General features: G+C 38.2%; 1 protein-coding gene across 11 annotated transcripts in view; it reads right to left on the bottom strand.

The window, feature by feature from the left end:
- Nucleotides 1-19,276, bottom strand: part of FMNL2 (formin like 2) — a 398,204-nt gene that overhangs the window by 73,091 nt on the left and 305,837 nt on the right. For 9 of the 11 annotated variants that reach the window (XM_058548973.1, XM_058548970.1, XM_058548965.1 and 6 more), the window contains 2 exons: nt 11,736-11,819; nt 8,610-8,762 (listed from right to left, as the gene is read on the bottom strand). In XM_058548973.1, the coding sequence (XP_058404956.1) occupies nt 8,610-8,762; nt 11,736-11,819 (237 nt within the window). Of the gene's footprint in view, nt 1-6,071; nt 6,705-8,609; nt 8,763-11,735; nt 11,820-19,276 lie in introns of those variants that run through there. The other 2 variants (XM_058548976.1, XM_058548975.1) reach the window with 2 other exon arrangements.

Here is a 19,276-nt window from a genome sequence, read left to right as displayed (position 1 = left end):
AGCCATTGTTCACCCAGTGATGCCTTGAAATAAGTCTGATCAACCACCTATTGTCGTAACAACACATACTTATTTCTAGACATTGACATATTCTTGTATGTGGGTTATGTACATATCTGCCTCTCCCTCTGAGGTTGTATTATGCACATATAATATATTACTGCAGAACCTTGAGTGAATGTTTCCTGAACTGACCTAACCAGGCTTTCCCACAGTCTGGCACAAAAAGTTTTTTGAAAATCTTCTGTGGAGCTTCCAAGCTAACATTTGTGAGATTTGTAATATCTAGGTCCTAAGGGCAATAGAAAAAGAAAAGGTGTTATTTTTTTTCTCTTACAAAAAGTACTTTCAAATAGGCTAACTATTCAGATATCAAACTAATATCTACCTATAAATCAAGAATAGTAATTAGAACTGCCTTGGAAGCTAATATAAGGGCTTGACCCAAGTGGAATGCAGTGCCAACTGGATATGTCACAGAATTTGGCTGAATTGTACTAGTCTTTTATGGTTCCAAGGTCTGGGCTAATAGAACTTTACCAAGATTTGGGGTTTTAGGTTTCCTCTCTCTTACCCTTCAGACATGACGTCACTTGGGCATATTTTGTCTATCAATTAAACTCATAAAATATATGATGCTAAAAAAACGATCCAAGCACTTTTCTGTCTCTACAGCCAAAAGAAACCGAGCTGAAACAGTTGAATCCAGATAGTTTAAAGCAGGGGTAAAGGGAGAGAGTGAAAGAGAGAGAGAGAGATAAAACTCCCAATGAATTGTTTTTATTAGTTACTGAAATCTTCCATTTTATCTATATTTCCCATTGTAGGACCAGATGACAGCTAGAACACAACCTGTAAATCAAAAGGTCTCAGTACCTGCTTTTTGAATGGAATAAGTGAACAGGCTGCCAACCCATCACATGAATGGAGAGCCATTACTAGTCTGAATTTTCTGATTTTTCACTACATTCCCTCTGTCAAAGGCATTTGCTCTTGAGTGGCTAAGTAATCAGGATATATCTCTATGTGAAAAGTGTCCAAGGAAATATCTAACTCCTGTGACCTTTAAATAGAAATATTTCTATGTTCATCCCACATTACCCCCTCTTTTCATAAACCATTGTCAATGAACTAACATGACAATTCCATAGCCTGGCCTTCAAAATACTACATAAACTGACTCTAAACTACTTCCAGCCAGACTCATCTATTCACTGTTTGCTAAACAAACCACGCAGCTGTACCACTGACCACTGCTCCAACCACTCGCCCACTTCTCCCCTTTCCTAGCCACTCCTCCAAGTCTTACTCATTGGTTGTTTCACATCCACACCAAGCCTCATGAACCTTCCCTAGGTTTTAGCCTCTGAAGTACCATATCATTAGTTTTGATTATACTATATGACACTTAACATGTTAGTGTGCACGTATAAGAGCACACAAACACACATACATTTTTTTCCCAATCAAGTCGTAAAGATACTGTGACATAGTGGAAAGAAGTCAGAAGACTGATTATAAATCCTGGCTGCCACTTACTAGCTATGGATAACTTCTCTGAGCCTCCGCCTCCTCATCTGTAAAATGGGGCTAAAATCCTTGAATAACTCCCAAAGATTTCATAATGATGTTAAGTATGAAAAAGTCCTTTATCAATCAGGAATCAAATACAAATACGTACGTTTCTGTATCTTCAGCACTTGGCAAAGCACTTTCACATACTAAGTATGGAATAAATCTTGCTGATGAAGGTACCAGGAATTTGCTAAGTCATCTTCAGTGTTTCCCTCAATTCTATGCAGTTAACATTTATTGACTATTCACTATTATGCCATGTTCTTTACAGGAATTGTTAATATCATCTCACAATATGTGGGGCAGGTTCTAGACCCTATCATCTCTAACAATCTGAGCATCTGTCAAACCGACTCCCAACAATGCATTGGCCAGGTTACTTGTTTTTCCTCTTCCACATAGTCACTCTGTTTGTTTTCCATTGGAGAAAAGACACAATAAAGAGAGGGAACAAGTGAAGTCAATCTCACAGTGGGAAAAGCTTGACAAATCTGACAGAATAGTGTACCCACAAGCTAGAAGGAAAGCTGTCTCCACTTTCACTAGCAGCGCCATTAAATAAACTCCAAGATGAGAAGTTGGAATGTACATTCTTAACCCAAGTCCATTTTTCTCTTTTTACAACTTCAAATAAACAAAGAAATACAAAAACCTGAAACACAACCACCCAACACTTACAGTTGCTTTTGCTTACAAATGTGCTGAAAAGTAAAACTGAAAGTTTGTAGTTACAGATTATTTTTGTGAAGTCTGCAAATTTAGAAAGTCTCTATTTTATAGATGGTTATTGCATCTTCTTCAACCTCAGATCTTCAGGCCATCAGTCTAGCAGGTTAAGGAGTGTCTTTAACATTTCTCTTTCCTCAGAAATAAAACGCAGGTATTTCCTATAATGATTATCTCCTCATTATTTTTTTCTTCCACTCCTTTACAGTACTTTTTCTCTCTTCCTAAATGAAGTGTTCTGAAAATTTTAATCAACACCTGCCATCTCATCAGGTGAACAGAGAGTATTTAAGCCTTGAGAATAATTTAATATATATTTTCTTTGTAGTTTTTTTCCCCTTTAGGTTGGCATCTATGGAAATAGATCAAAGTGTTCAATGTCGTTCCATAGGAAAAAGTTAGAATAAAGGGTGTTAAGGAGAAGGAATACATGGAGAATACAATACAGATGACAATTCTAAACAATGAAGACTATAAAAGATCTAAGTTGATTTTGTATAATTTGGGTGGAGAAGAGGGAAGAGAAAAGAGAATAATGATCATTTCAGAAATTACATTCCTAATTTATATAAGCTGGGAAATGAGCAAAACTGAGTTCAAGCTCCTTGTTGTGAACCAAGATAAAAAGTGCTTTAGCTTCTACCTACAGAATTCAAAGGTCTTCTTTATGTGATACTATAACGGTTTAAATTAGGGGGTTAGGTGATTTTTTCCCCCAACAATTAAACTGAAGGTAAATGCTATTGTTGAAATAAAAAAACTTGTAAGAGCTCAACTCTTCTAGAAACCTCTTACTTTATAAGGAAACTGGTACAGAGTTGGTGTTCCCCTATCTTTAAATAGGATCACTGTTACACAGAGATCAGGAAACCTACTATAAACAGAAGTATTTATTGCATTAAAGGCCAATAAACCATATGGGCCATTAGTCCATACACGGAAATAGGTTTGCGGGAACTTGGTAACTCTTTGGAGGAGAATGTTTAGAGCTGGGCCTCAGGTGCCTCATCACCAAAAGAGAGTTGAACTAAATGACATTGGAGATCCCTTCCAGATTCCAACTTTTTTATTTCTACTAATGGTTCTATTTCTCTCCTAATCAATCATACACAAAACTTTCTCTTTTTTTTCTTTTTTTACCATTTTGACCACCAAGTCAATTTGGGGGTGTCCTCATATTTGGCCTTTGCTCTATGTTCTAAATTTCAGGTACCTCATATGTAGGTTCAAGCATCAGCGGCCTCAGCCGTCTTTTCCTTCAATCAACACCCAGTACATTTCCCAGACCCTACACACCTGAAAAGATTGACTATCTCATAAAGTGATTCCCCATTCCACTGCCTATCAGATAGAAGCCAAACTCCAAAATTCAATGTTCTTTATTATGTGGCCTCGCTCTACTTGACTCATGGGTACATATTATATGCATTTTATGTCAGCTCTAAAACATCAAAAAACCAAAATTTGAAAAGAAAAAAGTTCACTCATAATCTCCCCTTTGGCAAAAACAGCCACTATTTTCATTTAATCAATTTCCCTTTAAATGTCTTCCATTTGCAAATAGGTGAAAATAAAATCGTATAAATACAGAGCTTTTTGTCTTACTCTTGTCATTTGTTTAGGAAACACTTTCTCACATTTCTCTATAACCTTATTTTTTAATAGCTATAAAATGTTTCAGCATATTGATCAGTCTCCACTAGCTCATTTGGCATCTTTGTGTGAAGTAGAAAAAGGCACATCTTCTGGGAAGAATTAGCAAAAGCCCGTCCTGCAGGGTACAACTTACATAATGACATATGGACACCCTGATATTAAAACAGCATAGTAAATATATATTAGTATAAAATATATATATAAAACACTATATTTACATGGGGAAATTTACTATGTAAATTTACTATTTACAGTGGGAAAAAATCATCCTGTGAATAAACAAGCAGGATAACACGGTGTGGAAGGTGGGATTGGGCCACCTTAGATTCTGTATTGTCATTAATTTGTCATTACTTCACATCCTACCTCGTTCACTCACTGACTCCAGGCAAGTGGCTTAACCACTAGAAGCCTCAGTTTCCTCATAGGGACAGTGATAGTAGCTACCTGATAGAGCCACTGTGAGCAGAAGTCACAGAAGGCTCTTAGAAGAGTGCCCGGCACACAGAGGACACTCAATAAAAGCTTTTTTCCCTCCAATAAAAATTATATCAATGCTATCTATATCTTTGTGGCCATTTTTAAATATTTTAAAAAATTAATCCCAAGAAAAACATTGCCAGGAATGGGATTACTATGTTAAAATATACAAAGATCTAAATTTGAACTCTTCATCTCTTCGTGTAAATCTACTAAGTATATAGGTGGTAAATAGTCAGATGATGACTATCATGAAATGCCATTGCATTAAGAAAATAATCTCAGGGAAAACAGTAAAATTTGTTCTAGGGGATCTTAGGAAGAAATATTAATAGAGGTTAATATCTTAAAGGAAATGTGGATCTTGGTTTCTTTACCACAGTGGGAAGGGTCAATCGGGGTGACCGACAAGGCCTTGCCAGCTTTGTATGTCTATGACCCCAGCTCTCCATTAGACAACCTTCCACCTCCATCACAAAGCTGCTCTTCTGGAACGGACAGGTTCTTCCCTCTTTCCCAAACATGCCTGATCTTTCATGTAAGATTTTGCTCATCTTATGCTCTTTCACTTCACCTCCACCTAGAGCAGCCTTTGCTCATCAGGAGGATCAACTCTGGCCATCCCCCAAATTCCCAGTTTAAATCTGACCTCGTCCTCTAGGCTCTTAGTGGTCCACTCCTTTCTTTAAAAACTTGGAACATTTATTTATTGGCTATGTCACTTATTCAAGTCTAATGGCATCAACCATGACGTTCTTAAAAATCAAAACTTACTTTCTCCTGCATCTGAATTAATGCAACCTTTGTCTTCAAAAATCTAGTGTGCACAGATATGCATACACAGCATCATTTAATTTAGCTAGATCTGTAGCCACATTAACAGAAATCTGTCTTAACTGAAGGCACACCAGGCTCTCAGCTTATAAGACAGCACAATCCAGGTTTCTACTGCATCAATATCAACAGTTTAACCACTGGCCAAGCTGACAAATTTATGACAATACAGAATCTAATAGTTAATGTAACTCAAGGTGAATACCATGTCATAAAATGCTTAATAATGCATTTTAAATAGTTAAAAAATAAAGCCTGAATACAAAGACAAGACTGTGCATCAACATTAGAATTGTTTAAAAAAACAGAGCGTTTCCTTTTTTCTTTAATCAAGCCCCATTTATAAAGTGTTTTAAATTTCTTAAAATTTCATTTCTTCTTCCAAGTTTAGCCATCTTTGCCAAGTGATATAGGACAAGATTACTGAATCTACGTTATTATGCGGAGTTTAAGATGAGGGAAGTAAAATCTGCATTTGGATATAGAAGACACAGTCTAATCACACAAAGCTACCAGCATAAGCCAACTCTATAGAACAAGAATATCTTTTTTTTCTTTTCAAAAAAACCCTGTAATATTCATAAAAATGCAATACACCTTAAAGGTTTGAAGTCTTAAAATGAGGGATCATAATATGATAACACAATGTATCAAAGTTTAAAAGGCATTGGGCTTTATCCCAGTACAGGGTGGTGGCACTAAGCCATGAGGTTATCATATTATAACATGGAGAGCAGCTGCAATTCCCTGCCACCATGCACTACGAGCTCTCTTCAGTGTCATTTTCACCCGTGACTTACGAGATTTTCCGGTTTGAAGCCTCATCATCAGTGTGTAAACTGAAGCTACTCCAGAGGCAACAGGGAGAGAAGCAGCTCTGGTTGTATTTGAACTGAAGATGTTCAGGCAGAGAAACCAATCTGGTGGTGGTGTAAGAGATGAATAGAACCGGAGGAAGAGGAGACAGTTGGACGAGAAAGGGGAAAGTGGAGGTAGAAAGGACAATGAGAAATGAGACGGCAGAATGAAAAAGAAGGGCAACAAAAAGAAAGCCAAAAAGTGAAGGAAGTGTGGGAAGCAGAGAAAGAAAGAGGAGACAGGAAGAAGGAGGAAGAGAAAAAAAAAGTAAACAATCGTTGGGTATATGAAAAGCAACATGTACCACATGCCTGTACTTCTGATTGCTGTTTTTATAAGTCACAGATGCTAACAAATGACCAAATACAGAATTAGAATCCAGGCACAAATGCATGAACCACAAGGGCTGGAATATCATTGATATACATTGTTTAAAAACAAAAACAAAAATCTAAGCTTCAGGTCAACAAGCAGCATCAAAGTTACCGCCATATTGATTTTCTTGAGTTACTAGAACCCATGAGGGAGAGTCAAAGGAAATTCAAATGTTCCATTCCTGAGCTTGAAACTGTTCAAACAGAAAATAGAAGAATGTGATGTTGGTTTCTTAATTGGTCATCTTCAAGCACACCTGCCAATCAGAAATGTCATATGGTCCCTGAGTTTCTCAGAACAGTATTTCCATCATGTCTCTCTCTATACTTTTGATCTATTTTTCCAAACTAAAATCAATTCTAGCAGGATCTACCTTGAGCCAATGGTGAAGCAAATCAGGCTGGACATTGATGTCCCTGTACCATGCCCTCCAGAGACCAGGATTACAACTCTCCTTGAACCTAGGATGTTTCCCTTATTTTCCTGACTCTTCCACTCTATCAGAAACAATGTGCTAAGAATGAACAGTGTTCAATAATTCAAAGATAGGTATAATTAACTATTAATCAGCAAAATGAATCCTTGTTAAGGTGGTAGCTGGCCAATATATGATACTTTCCAGGTAAGAAATGATGGAAAAGCAAATTAAAATGAACTTTGTCGATTAAATCCCTTACATATAATTATAGCAATACTAATGGTAAGAATTTCCACTTGAGTACCAAGGAGATTAGGGAATTCTTCAGGTACAATGGCCTTTATTCAACTTCCAAATCAGCCCACATAGTTCCCTGTCCACATGTAAAATTGATGCAAACTAGCAAGTTATATAGACCTTGGCCTATTGCAAATACCATGAGATGAACTCAAATACTGTTTCTTCATTATTATTGAATCATTCTAAACCCATTAATATTGCTGACATTTCCAAACAAAGAAAATCTGAATGGTTGATTGGAAGCATCATATTCAAATGTCAAATCTGTCAGCAGAACTGACCTTCATTATAGAGACTTTAACTTTCCATGACCAAAGCCCATGCCAAAGGGACAAGAGGTAAGTAAAAGGCTACCAAATACAAAAGGTCTGAAAGCCACATATCCACTGACTACAACCTCACACACGGACTCTATTACAGTGACCCAGTGCCCATGCTGATTGTAAACACTGACAGGAACAACGTCCACTTGCCAGATCAAGCCTGAAATAAGTCAGACAAATTTTTCAAGCTACAAAGAGTAAGCAACACTTGGGAATGAGGGGCTCATTAATAAAAATTTTTATTAAGCTCCTGGAACATAGAAACCTTTATGAACCTGCTCTAGATGATCTCTCTACCTTGACAGGCGTTTTGTTTTACCTTCCCATGTATATTAATTCTAAGTACAGTACCTGGCAAATTATAGAAGCTCAAAAATATATTTCAGTGCATGAATGACTGTAGGTATGAGTGAATGAACAGTCTCACCCATTAGTGGTACAGGAGGGCAGCACCCATCCTCCCTTAGCATGGTGGTATTTCAGCCAGGAAAGAGTAGAGAAGCAATCCTTAGGAGGAAACGGAAGGTTGACAATTGAGCACACCGAACCAAAGAAACACTGCTTAAAGGCAAAATGATCACTACAGCATTCCGCACCTGTGACTGAGAACATGTCCCACAGCACACACACCTGAGCTACCACTGGAGGAAGGGAGGGGAGAAGCCAGGGATGAATAGCAACAAGGAGTTCTTGAGTATCTCACATCTCAACACGCTGCCTCTACCCAGGAAACAGAGCCTAAATCACGATGTCAGCATCTCCCTGGTTTCAGAAACTTCTCTGCCTGTGGAGACTACTCTGCTGTATCACCTAACAGCAGAATTTTCTCTTTCTGTGCTGAATGAAGGTGTGGTGTTTGCCAAAAGCTATTAAAAGCTATAGAGGACTGCCCAAGTGATGACCCCATGAACTCCTGAAGAAACTTCCACTCGGAATCATTGGAAATGCAAGTGCTGCGTGGCAGGATCCAGCAAGACACGGCCCAGGGTCATCAACAGAAGCGAGGGACCCTGCTGTCCCATGTATCCTACCAAATTTGCTCCCTCCTCATTAAAGGAACTCACCGCAGTGCAGAATGTCTTCCCGAGCGGGACACACTGTTGCCCACGGGGGAGGGCAGGTTGCTCCCTCTGTGCAGGTCCTCAATGGACCTACTCCAGGGCTTAGACTTGTCCACTGAGCTCTCCACAGTGCTTTCCACACTCTCAAAGTCAAAACTAAAACAAAAGAGAAATGCCACTGAAGACTTAAAAATTCACATTCACACAAATACAGGGACGTGAATAACTTGCTCCCTCCTATTATACATCTGCACCTTACTATAGGTAGTCTTTGCAAACAAAGAAACTAAAAAGAAAACACAAAAGAATTTCCACAGACTCAGCGTTAGCTTTGAAAATACAGAATGACAAATACCGGGCCAAGCAAAAGAACAGATGAACAATAGCAAAAATTAAATGGTGATGTATTATTTGTATTTTTACTATAAGGCTTGCTCACTTACCAATTGCTAACATTGCTATGATGGAAGGGGAAAAAAAGATCTTAGAGCTGTCTTCATTTTGCTTTAACAAGTCAATATGTTAGGCTTATACTAATTTATTCCTACCCATCAATTTTCATGGAGCATTTTCTCCTAGTGTGTTGGCAAGTGTACTTTTCCAACCATATGTGATACATTACTCACAAAGTTATGGATTTGCTTTGATTTTGGAATCTCTTCCCAATGTGGTACTCTTTAAAGTAGGACTGTTGTTTCTCTGACATTTTTTGAGGTTATTACTCATGTTAACCATGTTAGAATAAATGGCAAGTTAAGTTGCTCATTCTTATATAATTTTAGGATCAAAGTTTTTAAACAGACAGGCCTTTGTGTTCCAGGCACTTTTTCCCCTCCCAAAATCAATAGCTCTGCCTCTCAAAAAAATATTTCATCAATTGTTTCTACCCATAGTTTCACCAAGCAACACCTGATCAGACAGAGAATAAACAGAAGGCAACTATAATTAATATCATCTGGAAGATCTTAGAGGCTATCACAGAAGAAACAGCAACAACACATATTGGAAAAAACAAGTATGACTTTTTATAGAAGTATGATTGCCAAAATAAAATATTTGGTTAGAACAAATATAAACCTGCAAACTAGGTGATGCTCTCCACTTATTAAACATTAATGCAGGTGGCAGAGACTGATGTATCAAGTCATGGAATGGGGCTGACAATTTATGGGTCATGCCTCAGGATGCAGGAAGCAGTGCTGAACAGAAAACAGGTACAATTGAGTAATCAAATAGATCCTTAAGTACTCAAAAAAGAAGCCTACAATTCATGTCAGAGAAGGTAAGCCTAGGGGGCATCTCAAGATCACTCATGTCAGGAACACTCCCACCAAGTCACTCTGCAGCACCCATATCGTCCAGCTGTTCAGCACTCTTATGTTCCTTCAGCTCGTCCCTCGCTCTCACGCAGCAGAAAAAGGAAACACCTTAGTCAAAGCTCCAGTATGAGGGACGGAGCATGAGCCTGTGGTTTCACATTATATGGGCTAGGAAATTGTCACATGCCAAGAAAAAGTAAGAAATTTTTCAGCCCATTAGTTTTAAGAAAGAACATATATTATGTATGTATATAATTTTTCATCTAATTAAAACAAAACAAAACCAAAAGTAATAAGCAAAGAATGTAAAGCTAATGCCAAAAAAAAGAAACAGTAGTAAATTAGGAAACAAAGCTCTGAGTTCTGCTCTTCTGTTGGGTTTGATCTTACACCACAGACTAGAAGAATCCCCTCATAATAGCGAACTTTTCCCGCTGTGAGGGTACATTTGGGGAAGCTGGTTCACAAGGCCTATTGTGATGTGGGTAAAGGGTTAATTACAGCAAACGTATAATACATGGCATGCCAGTCGTTTCCATTATTTTTGAAGTTACTTAGCCCTTCCTTAATTTCATAAATATTCCTCCAGGTTTTAAAATACGTAGGAGAGTAACATTATTCTGTTTTGTCATATAATATGAAGTGTAAGTGAGATTAGCAGTTTTTGACGTAATGGAGATAGATAAGACACAACCTTTGGAAGAGTATGCTATAAAAACTAGGATTATATTTCAGAGTACAATTTCTCAGGAAGATAAGAACTTGCCTGTTGGTTTTTCTTATTCTATTTCCTATAATATACAAGAATTATCAAAACTGAAACTCATTGAGCCAGTTTCAGTTAATACTTTAGTTTCTGCATCCACAAGGCAGAAATAATTATAGCTTTCTCCTCACAAATTCTCAAGGAAGTGATGAGGATTATGAGATAACATCTGGTTAGGTCTTAGGACTTTTTTGGAGCGAGGCAATACAAAAAAACAAGTTATTGTTTTTAAAAAAAACAATTGAGGGGTAAAAAACACCACCTGGGCCGAAACGTCTTCCAATGAAATTAAAAACACAATATTATTTCCTCAATCTGTGTGTGTGAGAGTGTATCTGTGGATACTGAAATATTTTTTGATTAAAGGAGAAAACGTGGAGAAGAGAATGTCTCATTCAAATGTACACTTTCTTTCAGGAAGCCTAGCAAATGGGAATTTATGAATTAACAAAACAAGGTTAAACAAGTTGATATTTTTCCTGCTCTGCCTCAGTTTTTTCCCCTCCGCCTTACAAAGGGGAAATCAAAATAACAGAATTACATATAAAATAAAAAGGGAAAGCCCCTTGTTTACCCCTTCCTCCAGTCCCACTATGTTTGGTATCGATTTCTGCAATCATTTTCTCTGTATTTACTAGCACATACAAATATACATACATATCATTTTTTTAAAATAAAAAGGAAGTCATTTTCTGTATGTTGCTTTATTCACTCAACAATACATCATATACCTCCTTCAATAACTGCTAGATTATTCTACCATATGGATATATGTAACTTGAGCACTAAAGAAAGTATTTCTTTTTAAAATAAGGACTCCTCTTTGGGTGATTTTTACTCCCCTGTTTTATTTCTGCCTTAAAAGCATTTCTAATACAAATTATGTGATTTGTTTTTAGTTACTCAAATAGAAACAAATCTCCTTAAACCTTAACCCCATCTGCTTCTGCATTTCTCCCCTCAGTGCAGTGTATAATTTTACCACACGTTGCATCTTCTGTGACCACATAAAATTCAAAAGCAAACAAGCCAAGCTTTACTTACGTGACCGCGTACTGAGCAAACGACAGATATTCCACTAGGACATCAAGACCTTTGTTTTCTTCATTCAGAAACTCTCTGACCCATCTGTAGAAAAATAAAAAAAATTATTGCAGAGGTTCATCACATGCTCTGCCATGAAAGGACACAGTGAAAACTTTTGATTTGCCACCACAAATATTCACCGCCTGAAAGGAAATATGGACTAAGGCCTAAACTCTATCACACGAAGTGGGAGCTTTTAGATACGGCAACTAAGAAAACCACAACATCTCAATGTGCAAGAATAGGGGGCAAAAGATATACATGCCCCTTCCTTGCATTTTACTGCTTACGAGACTTAAGAGAACCTAAGAAACTTGGTAAAAAAGGAACTTCCTAAATGTACTTTTTCCACCACAATTGATCCACAGCCTGCTTGTTAAAGGAGCCACGGCTGCATGAGGAATGAGGCAGACTGGGGACATGACAACATCACCACTGAAATCCAGGCCTGATTCCAAATCCACGTTCGGCTCCTTGTTGGCACACTAAGCTACAGAAAACACTAAACTAGCCAATGAGAGACCAGTGTTTACAGGCTTCTGGAAATTCAATAGGGATAATGATTTGCTTGATTTTTTCCATGAATGTTAAAACTCTTTAAAAAGTTGCAGGCACCACCTACCATCATCAAAGCTGAGATGTGACAAACATCATATTTTTAAAAAATGCACTTAAAAATAATACCATCTTGCATTTGAATGGTGGGTCTGAATGCAGTTCACTGAGAATTTTTACACATTTTTATTTGCTCTTCATAAAAACTCCTAGTGATGAAGTACAGTGGTCAAAGCGAACCTTCAGGTACTGAGGATAAACACCTGTTACCCCACATTACAGATTTCTCCCAGGGCATTCATCTTCCAAGAAGCTGTGACATCTGATGCAGCCTTCACTAGGTTTGAAACTCCAACAAACAGTAAGTAAAAAGGTCTGCCACTATCACAGCAGTCCACGTTCCAGTCCATCTGCCAAATGCATTCCAAAATGGTCACCTTCTTCCAGGAACACCAAGCCCACAAGGTCCACCAGCTACGGACACGAGAACCACTGGGGAAGCCAGTTTTGAGAGCTATAAGAACAACAGTAGGACAATCCTGTGTGTGGTCTTAAAGATGGGCAGCCCCTTGAGGTCTTCATCTTAAAGGAGGAAAAAAATTTGAAAAAAATCAGGATGCCTGTTTTTTAATTCTGTTTTTTGAGCGTTTTTCCTTTGTTTTCTGTTTTATCCTCTGTTTCATCCTTTGTTCCAGTCTTCTAGGATGTAAACTCAGGTCTGCAGGTAGTTCCAGGAGGCAGCAAGGTGGGAAAAGTAGGCAGCTTGCCTCATATTTCCCCCACATGCCTCAGGCAGGCTATCACAAACATATGGACTTCACACAGCCACATGGAAGCATATAACATTTCATCTAAGAGAGACCTAGGGTGGCAACATTGGCAAGGAAAACACTACCCGTTAGGTCTCACAAAGTGGCTTTGTTATGAGAGCTGAGCAGAACTAACAGGGCTGGCTACTGGTCAAGGCTGAAGTTTCATTTCAAAACCACCATATACGCAATCTCACAGCATCTGCTCCTAGATACTTATTTTCATTTGATTTATTTTAATTACTCTCTATGTGGCTAGGTCTCAGGAGACATTGGACATTTTAAGCGCTGGTAACCAGAAGCTTAGAAATAGTAAAAGAATTTTTTTTTTCTTATTACAACTGGTAGGAGACTAAAGCGAGTCCGGAACTCACTGAAAATCAGATGATTGGCTGCTCTGGAAATTCAAGCCCCTTGGCTTCTCTGAGGCCCTTCCACTGGTCTGGCCCATGGGCTCACCTGCACAGTTCACACTGGCCCTTGGTGGCGGGTGAGCAGCAGGAATCCCCAGAGCTGGGCATCGGGGTGGTCTTTTTAATATGCAAAGTCACCATGGGATCCAGATTTTTCAGGGCAGCCTCAGTTTCAAATATTCTATCTCAGTGGCCCATAAGAACACTCTAATTTAGGAATCGAGGAAAAACAGCCATGGTAGCTCCTTCTGGCTGATTTTCCACACACTGCCTCTAAAGAGTAGAGATAGTCCAGGTCATCCTGAGGACTTGTCATTGTCTCAACCACTAGCACCTCCACCTCACTTAGACAGTTCAGCCACACACTGGATAGGAGGCAAATAACTCACTGATAAGAAAATTAAAAAAAAAAAAGAGGAAAGAAGGAAGAAATTGCCAAGTACAGCCAGAGCTACAATTCTCTTAACTCAAGATGCTAATATATATAGATGTTGATGCAAGGATAAAGGCTATGAATTGGCTTCTCTTACTTGAATTCAATGCCCTCATCAACGCCCCTGCCCCCAGCTGCAGACTTGGAGCTCAAGTGCCTTCAACACAATTTTCAAAGTCAAAGGCAGGAGGCAGCTGCTCAGTTGCTAACAAGTCGGCTAGAGCTTAACATGTCCTGCCTCTGAGAGGTTTCATCTCACGCAGTTAACCTCTTTTTCTAAGCTACAAGAGCCTCCCTTGGTCTTTGATCTGGCCCAGACGCCCCTAGGTGATTTAGGAAAGAATAAGACATAAATCCCTCATGGTTGACTACCTTACCCCTTGGTCAAATGATATCAGGTTAGCAAAGTCATTTCAGCAAACTCTCATCCCTGTCCGTTCCCTACTTAGGATATTCTGTATGGGAAAGTACAGAGGTGAGAGGGAACTTCTGAGAAAACGAAACAACATTGGAAACAAAATAGGGAAAGATGAAAAAAGGACAACTTTCAAAGCAGTATCTTGAATCTAAAGGCATAAAAAAATATGGGTGCCCCATTCTGCATATTTATGTATATGATCATGCAATGATATATCATAAATTTAGGGTTCCCACAGTAAATTTCCACTTTCACCTCTGTGCATGCTATGCACTTTTTTTTTTTTTACGAGGAGAACTAGCCCTGAGCTAACACCCAATGCCAATCCTCCCGTTTTTTTCCTTGAGAAACAGTGGTCCTGAGCTAACATCCGTGCCCATCTTCCTCTACTTTATATGGGACACCGTCACAGCATGGCTTACCGAGTGGTGCGTCGGTGCGCACTGGGATCCAAACCTGCAAACCCCTGGCCGCTGAAGCGGAGTGCGCGCACCCAACCGCTTGTGCCACTGGGCCGGCCCCTGCACACTTTTTTATATATTGCCAATATGCAAACAGTTTCAGATTGGGTGATTATAGGTTTTGGAAAGCAGAATTATTTCTGACTCTGACATCACGCATCATTTACTGACAACCTCACAGTTATCAATGTCATTACCACAGGTTGCAAATTTGAATTTAGGCAAATTTCAAATCAGCTGCCTAGGAGCTGGAAGAGACAGTGACAATGAAAAATCGCTCTGGAAAAAAATCTTATTGGAGGAAGAGATCCCGGTGCAGATGCCAATAGTTACTGTTTTCTTGTAGACAGGTCACAGCTTTGTTTCTCAGTTGCTGTTGTTTTCTCTCCACCCCCAAATCTCAGAACCTCATTGTTCTCATCTAGAAAATGACTCAAGGGACATTTCTGGCTTTAAATTTCTAAGATCAAACAAAGCACACCTAAGATACACAAAATAAAGGGTCAAATGGTGAATTCCCTCTGCCAGTCTCCTTTAGCGAGCTGCTGCAGACATACAGCAGGAACAGCAACTGCTGAAAGATCATGAAAAAAATCATGAGACGAGAAAAGAGGTAAGCATCACCCAGATTCACCATCGGCTACCAAATCTCCTCCGTGAGACAGCGTCACAAATTGGTTCTCAGAATGTAGCCCACACAACACTTAGAGAGGGTCTCTAAGACCCTCTCGGGGGTTGGTGAAGTTAAAACTATTTTCATAAAAATGTTAAGACAGTAGTTGCTTTCGTCACTGTGCTGACACTTGCACTGATGTACAAAAGATGTGGATAAAACTGCTGCCACCCAAGAATAGACCTATTTACTGTCTTCTTCACCACACGCACCCACGAGGTAACAAAAAAAAAAAAAAGTCAGCTTCACTTAAAACTGCCCTTAGTGAAGCAGTAAAAATTACTGATTTTATTAAAGTTTTCTCCTTGAGTATACTTCTTTTTAATTTTCTGTGTGACAAAATGGCAAGCCCACAAAAAGCACTCCTGCTGCACATCCGGGTACCACGGTTGCCACGTGGAGAAGCACCTGTGTAACTGTTTGAGCTACAAACTGAACTAGCCACCTTTTTACATGGAATGTAAAATGACTGACAGACTATGGTTACTCTGTCTTGGGTATGTAGCAGATATTTTCTCAAAAGTTGAATGAAGTGAGCCTGTCATTTTCAGGAAAACAACTGACAGTATTTGTTGTCAATGATAAAATTTGAGCTTTCTAACAAAAAAATCAGAATTCTGGAACACTTGTAGTCGCCACCATAAGCTTGACAGCTTCCCAATACTTAAAGTATATTCTGATGAGCCTGGTGATTATTAACAAATGTGAATGTTTTTATATGGTAGAATAAAATGTGTCGATGTTTGAAAGATTAGAATAACTCAGTGAAACGATATTTTCCAAATGACCAATTCATGATGTTACAAAATGACGCATGGGAAAAAAGACCCATTCAAAGTGCCAGACAGCACAACGGATTTTAGTATAACAGAGCACAAAAGCTCACTGATATGGTTTCAGATTTCACTTTGCAACTAACTTTAAGAAACTACCTTTTCTTGAATTTTGGTGTAATATTGAAGAAGAATATCCATAATTATCAGAAAAGGTTATTAAAAAAATTCCTTTTTCCAAGTGCATATCTGTGTAAGGCCAGGTTTTCGTCACACACATCAACCAAAACAACATATCACAACAAATTGAATGCAGACAAAGATATGAGAATCCAGTTGCCTTCTATCAATGAGACAAAGAGATTAGTGAACATGTAAATCAACACCACTCATCACTAATTCTTTTTACTTTAGAAAAGTTATTTTTTATGAAATGTTATTTGTGTTACATTGTATTTATTATTCTGTATTTACATACTTACATTTATTAAATATTTAGTATTAAATTTTATTAAATAAGCATATTTAAAATTTGTCAGTTTAAATCTCCAACACAGTAAACATTAATAGGTAAAACCCACATAAATAAAAGCTTATGGAAGTTCAAAATAAAAGAGTAAAGGAGTCTTAAAATAAAAACATCTGAGAACTGCTAGTTTTATAACAGGCTTTAGATTTGGACATATCTAAGCTTGACTGTCAGTAATTCGAGCTGTGTGGACTTCAGGAAGATACTTAATAGCTGACTCTCAGTTTCCTCATCTGTACAACAGAGGTTCAGAGGTAAAGGGCAGTAATAAAAAGATTTTGTAAGAAATAAATAACACATTTAACATGGCTAATATGGTGCTTAATAAATGACAAAATGATTATGATCTTGAGAATTTCCAAAAAGCACCACCTCAGAATGAATTAATCATCGGGTAGCTTGATGCACACACACACCATACACATTGCATACCTCTTAACACCAGCCTTAGTTATTCTCTCTTTCCTCTTTTGGCCTGGCCAACCAGCACTATTTCAGAAAAAAGCCAGGAAGTCCAGGAGAGAAGATGTCACTGAGCAGTTCCTCAGTTCCTTCCCCTTTCTAGAAACCTCCTCCTCTCCCTGTCAACTTGCACATTCCTCCTGCAACCTCATGTCCATTCTCTCCACTCCCACAATGAGATAAAGTGAAATCAGCATCTTTCAGAATTTCTATGACCTTGCACTCAGGATAAAAAGTAATTTTCTATCATAATAGGGAGTTTTACTAAAATAAATTACCTGCAAGAAGAGATAGCCTACACCTCAGTTCCATGGAATAAAGCCCGTAAATCTATCCAGCTGACCACCATCACCACCACTTGAATTTTATCACCCTGACATCCAAAACACCATGACATCTGCCTACTCTCACTGCCCGGCCAATGTGTTCTAATGGTGCTCGGCTCCTTTCAAGGGTATTTCAAGTCACTGCAAGGGCTTGGATAAGTCATAATCCAATTCTTCTCTATTATTATAGTTCCTAAGAGTAAGTGAATAAGATTATTTCTAGTCCAATTCTTATTTCAATTTGGCTCAAAGAAAATTAATTTTCTTTCTCAGAAGATTGCTCCATTTATAGAGTTTTAGGCTTATATCAAAACTCAGAACAAACCCTTTGCTTGACAAAGCTGTAGCTTGGAATGTTATCTCAGCGAAGCCCCAGACTTTAACCTTGAAATGCAAGCATGTGCCAAGAATAATTTTTTTCAGGACAAGTAGATTTTAAATGTAATTCTTCCTCTTAATTTCTGGGAATCAGAATCTCCTAGGTGTCAGGGTCGAGACAGAAAAGATAACATTCTCTCTATGGAATTCCTTAGGGATATATAAATAATATATTGTTAGGTAATAGTTGGATTATTAGTAGATATAATATTATTTTCAACAAACATAACAAACAACAGCTATCATATATTGAGTAATCACTATGTATTAAACCCTATGTTAGGTCTTTTATAAGTTACCTCATTTAATCCTGACAACATTCCTACAGGGTATTATTATCCTCATTTTATAGAAGAGAAGTTAACTTAGGTCACATGGTAAGTACAGAGAGTTTATGTAATGTATCTAAGGTCAAATAACTAATAAGAGGGCATGGCAAAAATCTGAACCAAGATCTCTCTTTCCATAAGGCAAACGGGCACCCAATTACCTTTCTATCATGGTACCTCAAAGAGTGAAATAAAACCTATGGATCTCTGATATAACACTTCGCATTCCAAGAATTCCTCGCTGTAGTAATTGATTATTTTCATATTATTAACTCTTCAGAAGATTTCCCAATCAAATGAGGTGAAGTCAGTTAGTTTCCATAATGAATACTTAGTTTTCAGGATAGGCAAGACAGGTCAGAACCCTGGTGTGTGGTTTCATTCCATATAAGATTATGCCAGTAAGTGGCTACATACAACCAGACAACGCACCTCCGTGAGTTTTTCTGCTGCTAAAGCTAAAGCTTTCACAGTGTCTCACACAGGTGGTAGACAAGGGGAAACTTCAGCTGGTAAAGATGAAAGAAATGTAAGAATCCTTCAACAGGCCTATAGCATCCTAAACAATAAACCACTGCAATTGCTTGCAGATTTGCACTGGCATCAACCCAACCAGGACTCTTCAGCCTTCTTTGTATTGGAAATGATCGTCTTGCTTTGGTATTTGATGGTAAATTTCACATTATTTCAGCAATGCTTAAAGAAATGCTTTTCGACAATTTGTAGAAACCCTGGCTGTAGCTCATTCTACCATTTTCAGTCAGGAAGAAGTACCAACAACATAGGGTTGGACCTTACTAAATGGAATCTAGTTTCTGATCCACAAATATTGGAAAGTATTTGAATTTTCTAAGCTTGGGTGCCCAACTGTATTAAATCACCACCACTTTCACCCCTAACAGACAAGCCTCATTGCTTTGATCCCAGAGCCCTGATTATC

This window comes from Diceros bicornis, chromosome 10, assembly GCF_020826845.1.
Source record: "Diceros bicornis minor isolate mBicDic1 chromosome 10, mDicBic1.mat.cur, whole genome shotgun sequence".
Taxonomy (NCBI): domain Eukaryota; kingdom Metazoa; phylum Chordata; class Mammalia; order Perissodactyla; family Rhinocerotidae; genus Diceros; species Diceros bicornis.
Note: the sequence above shows the minus strand (reverse complement) of the source record. Positions and strands in the feature narration are given on the sequence as shown.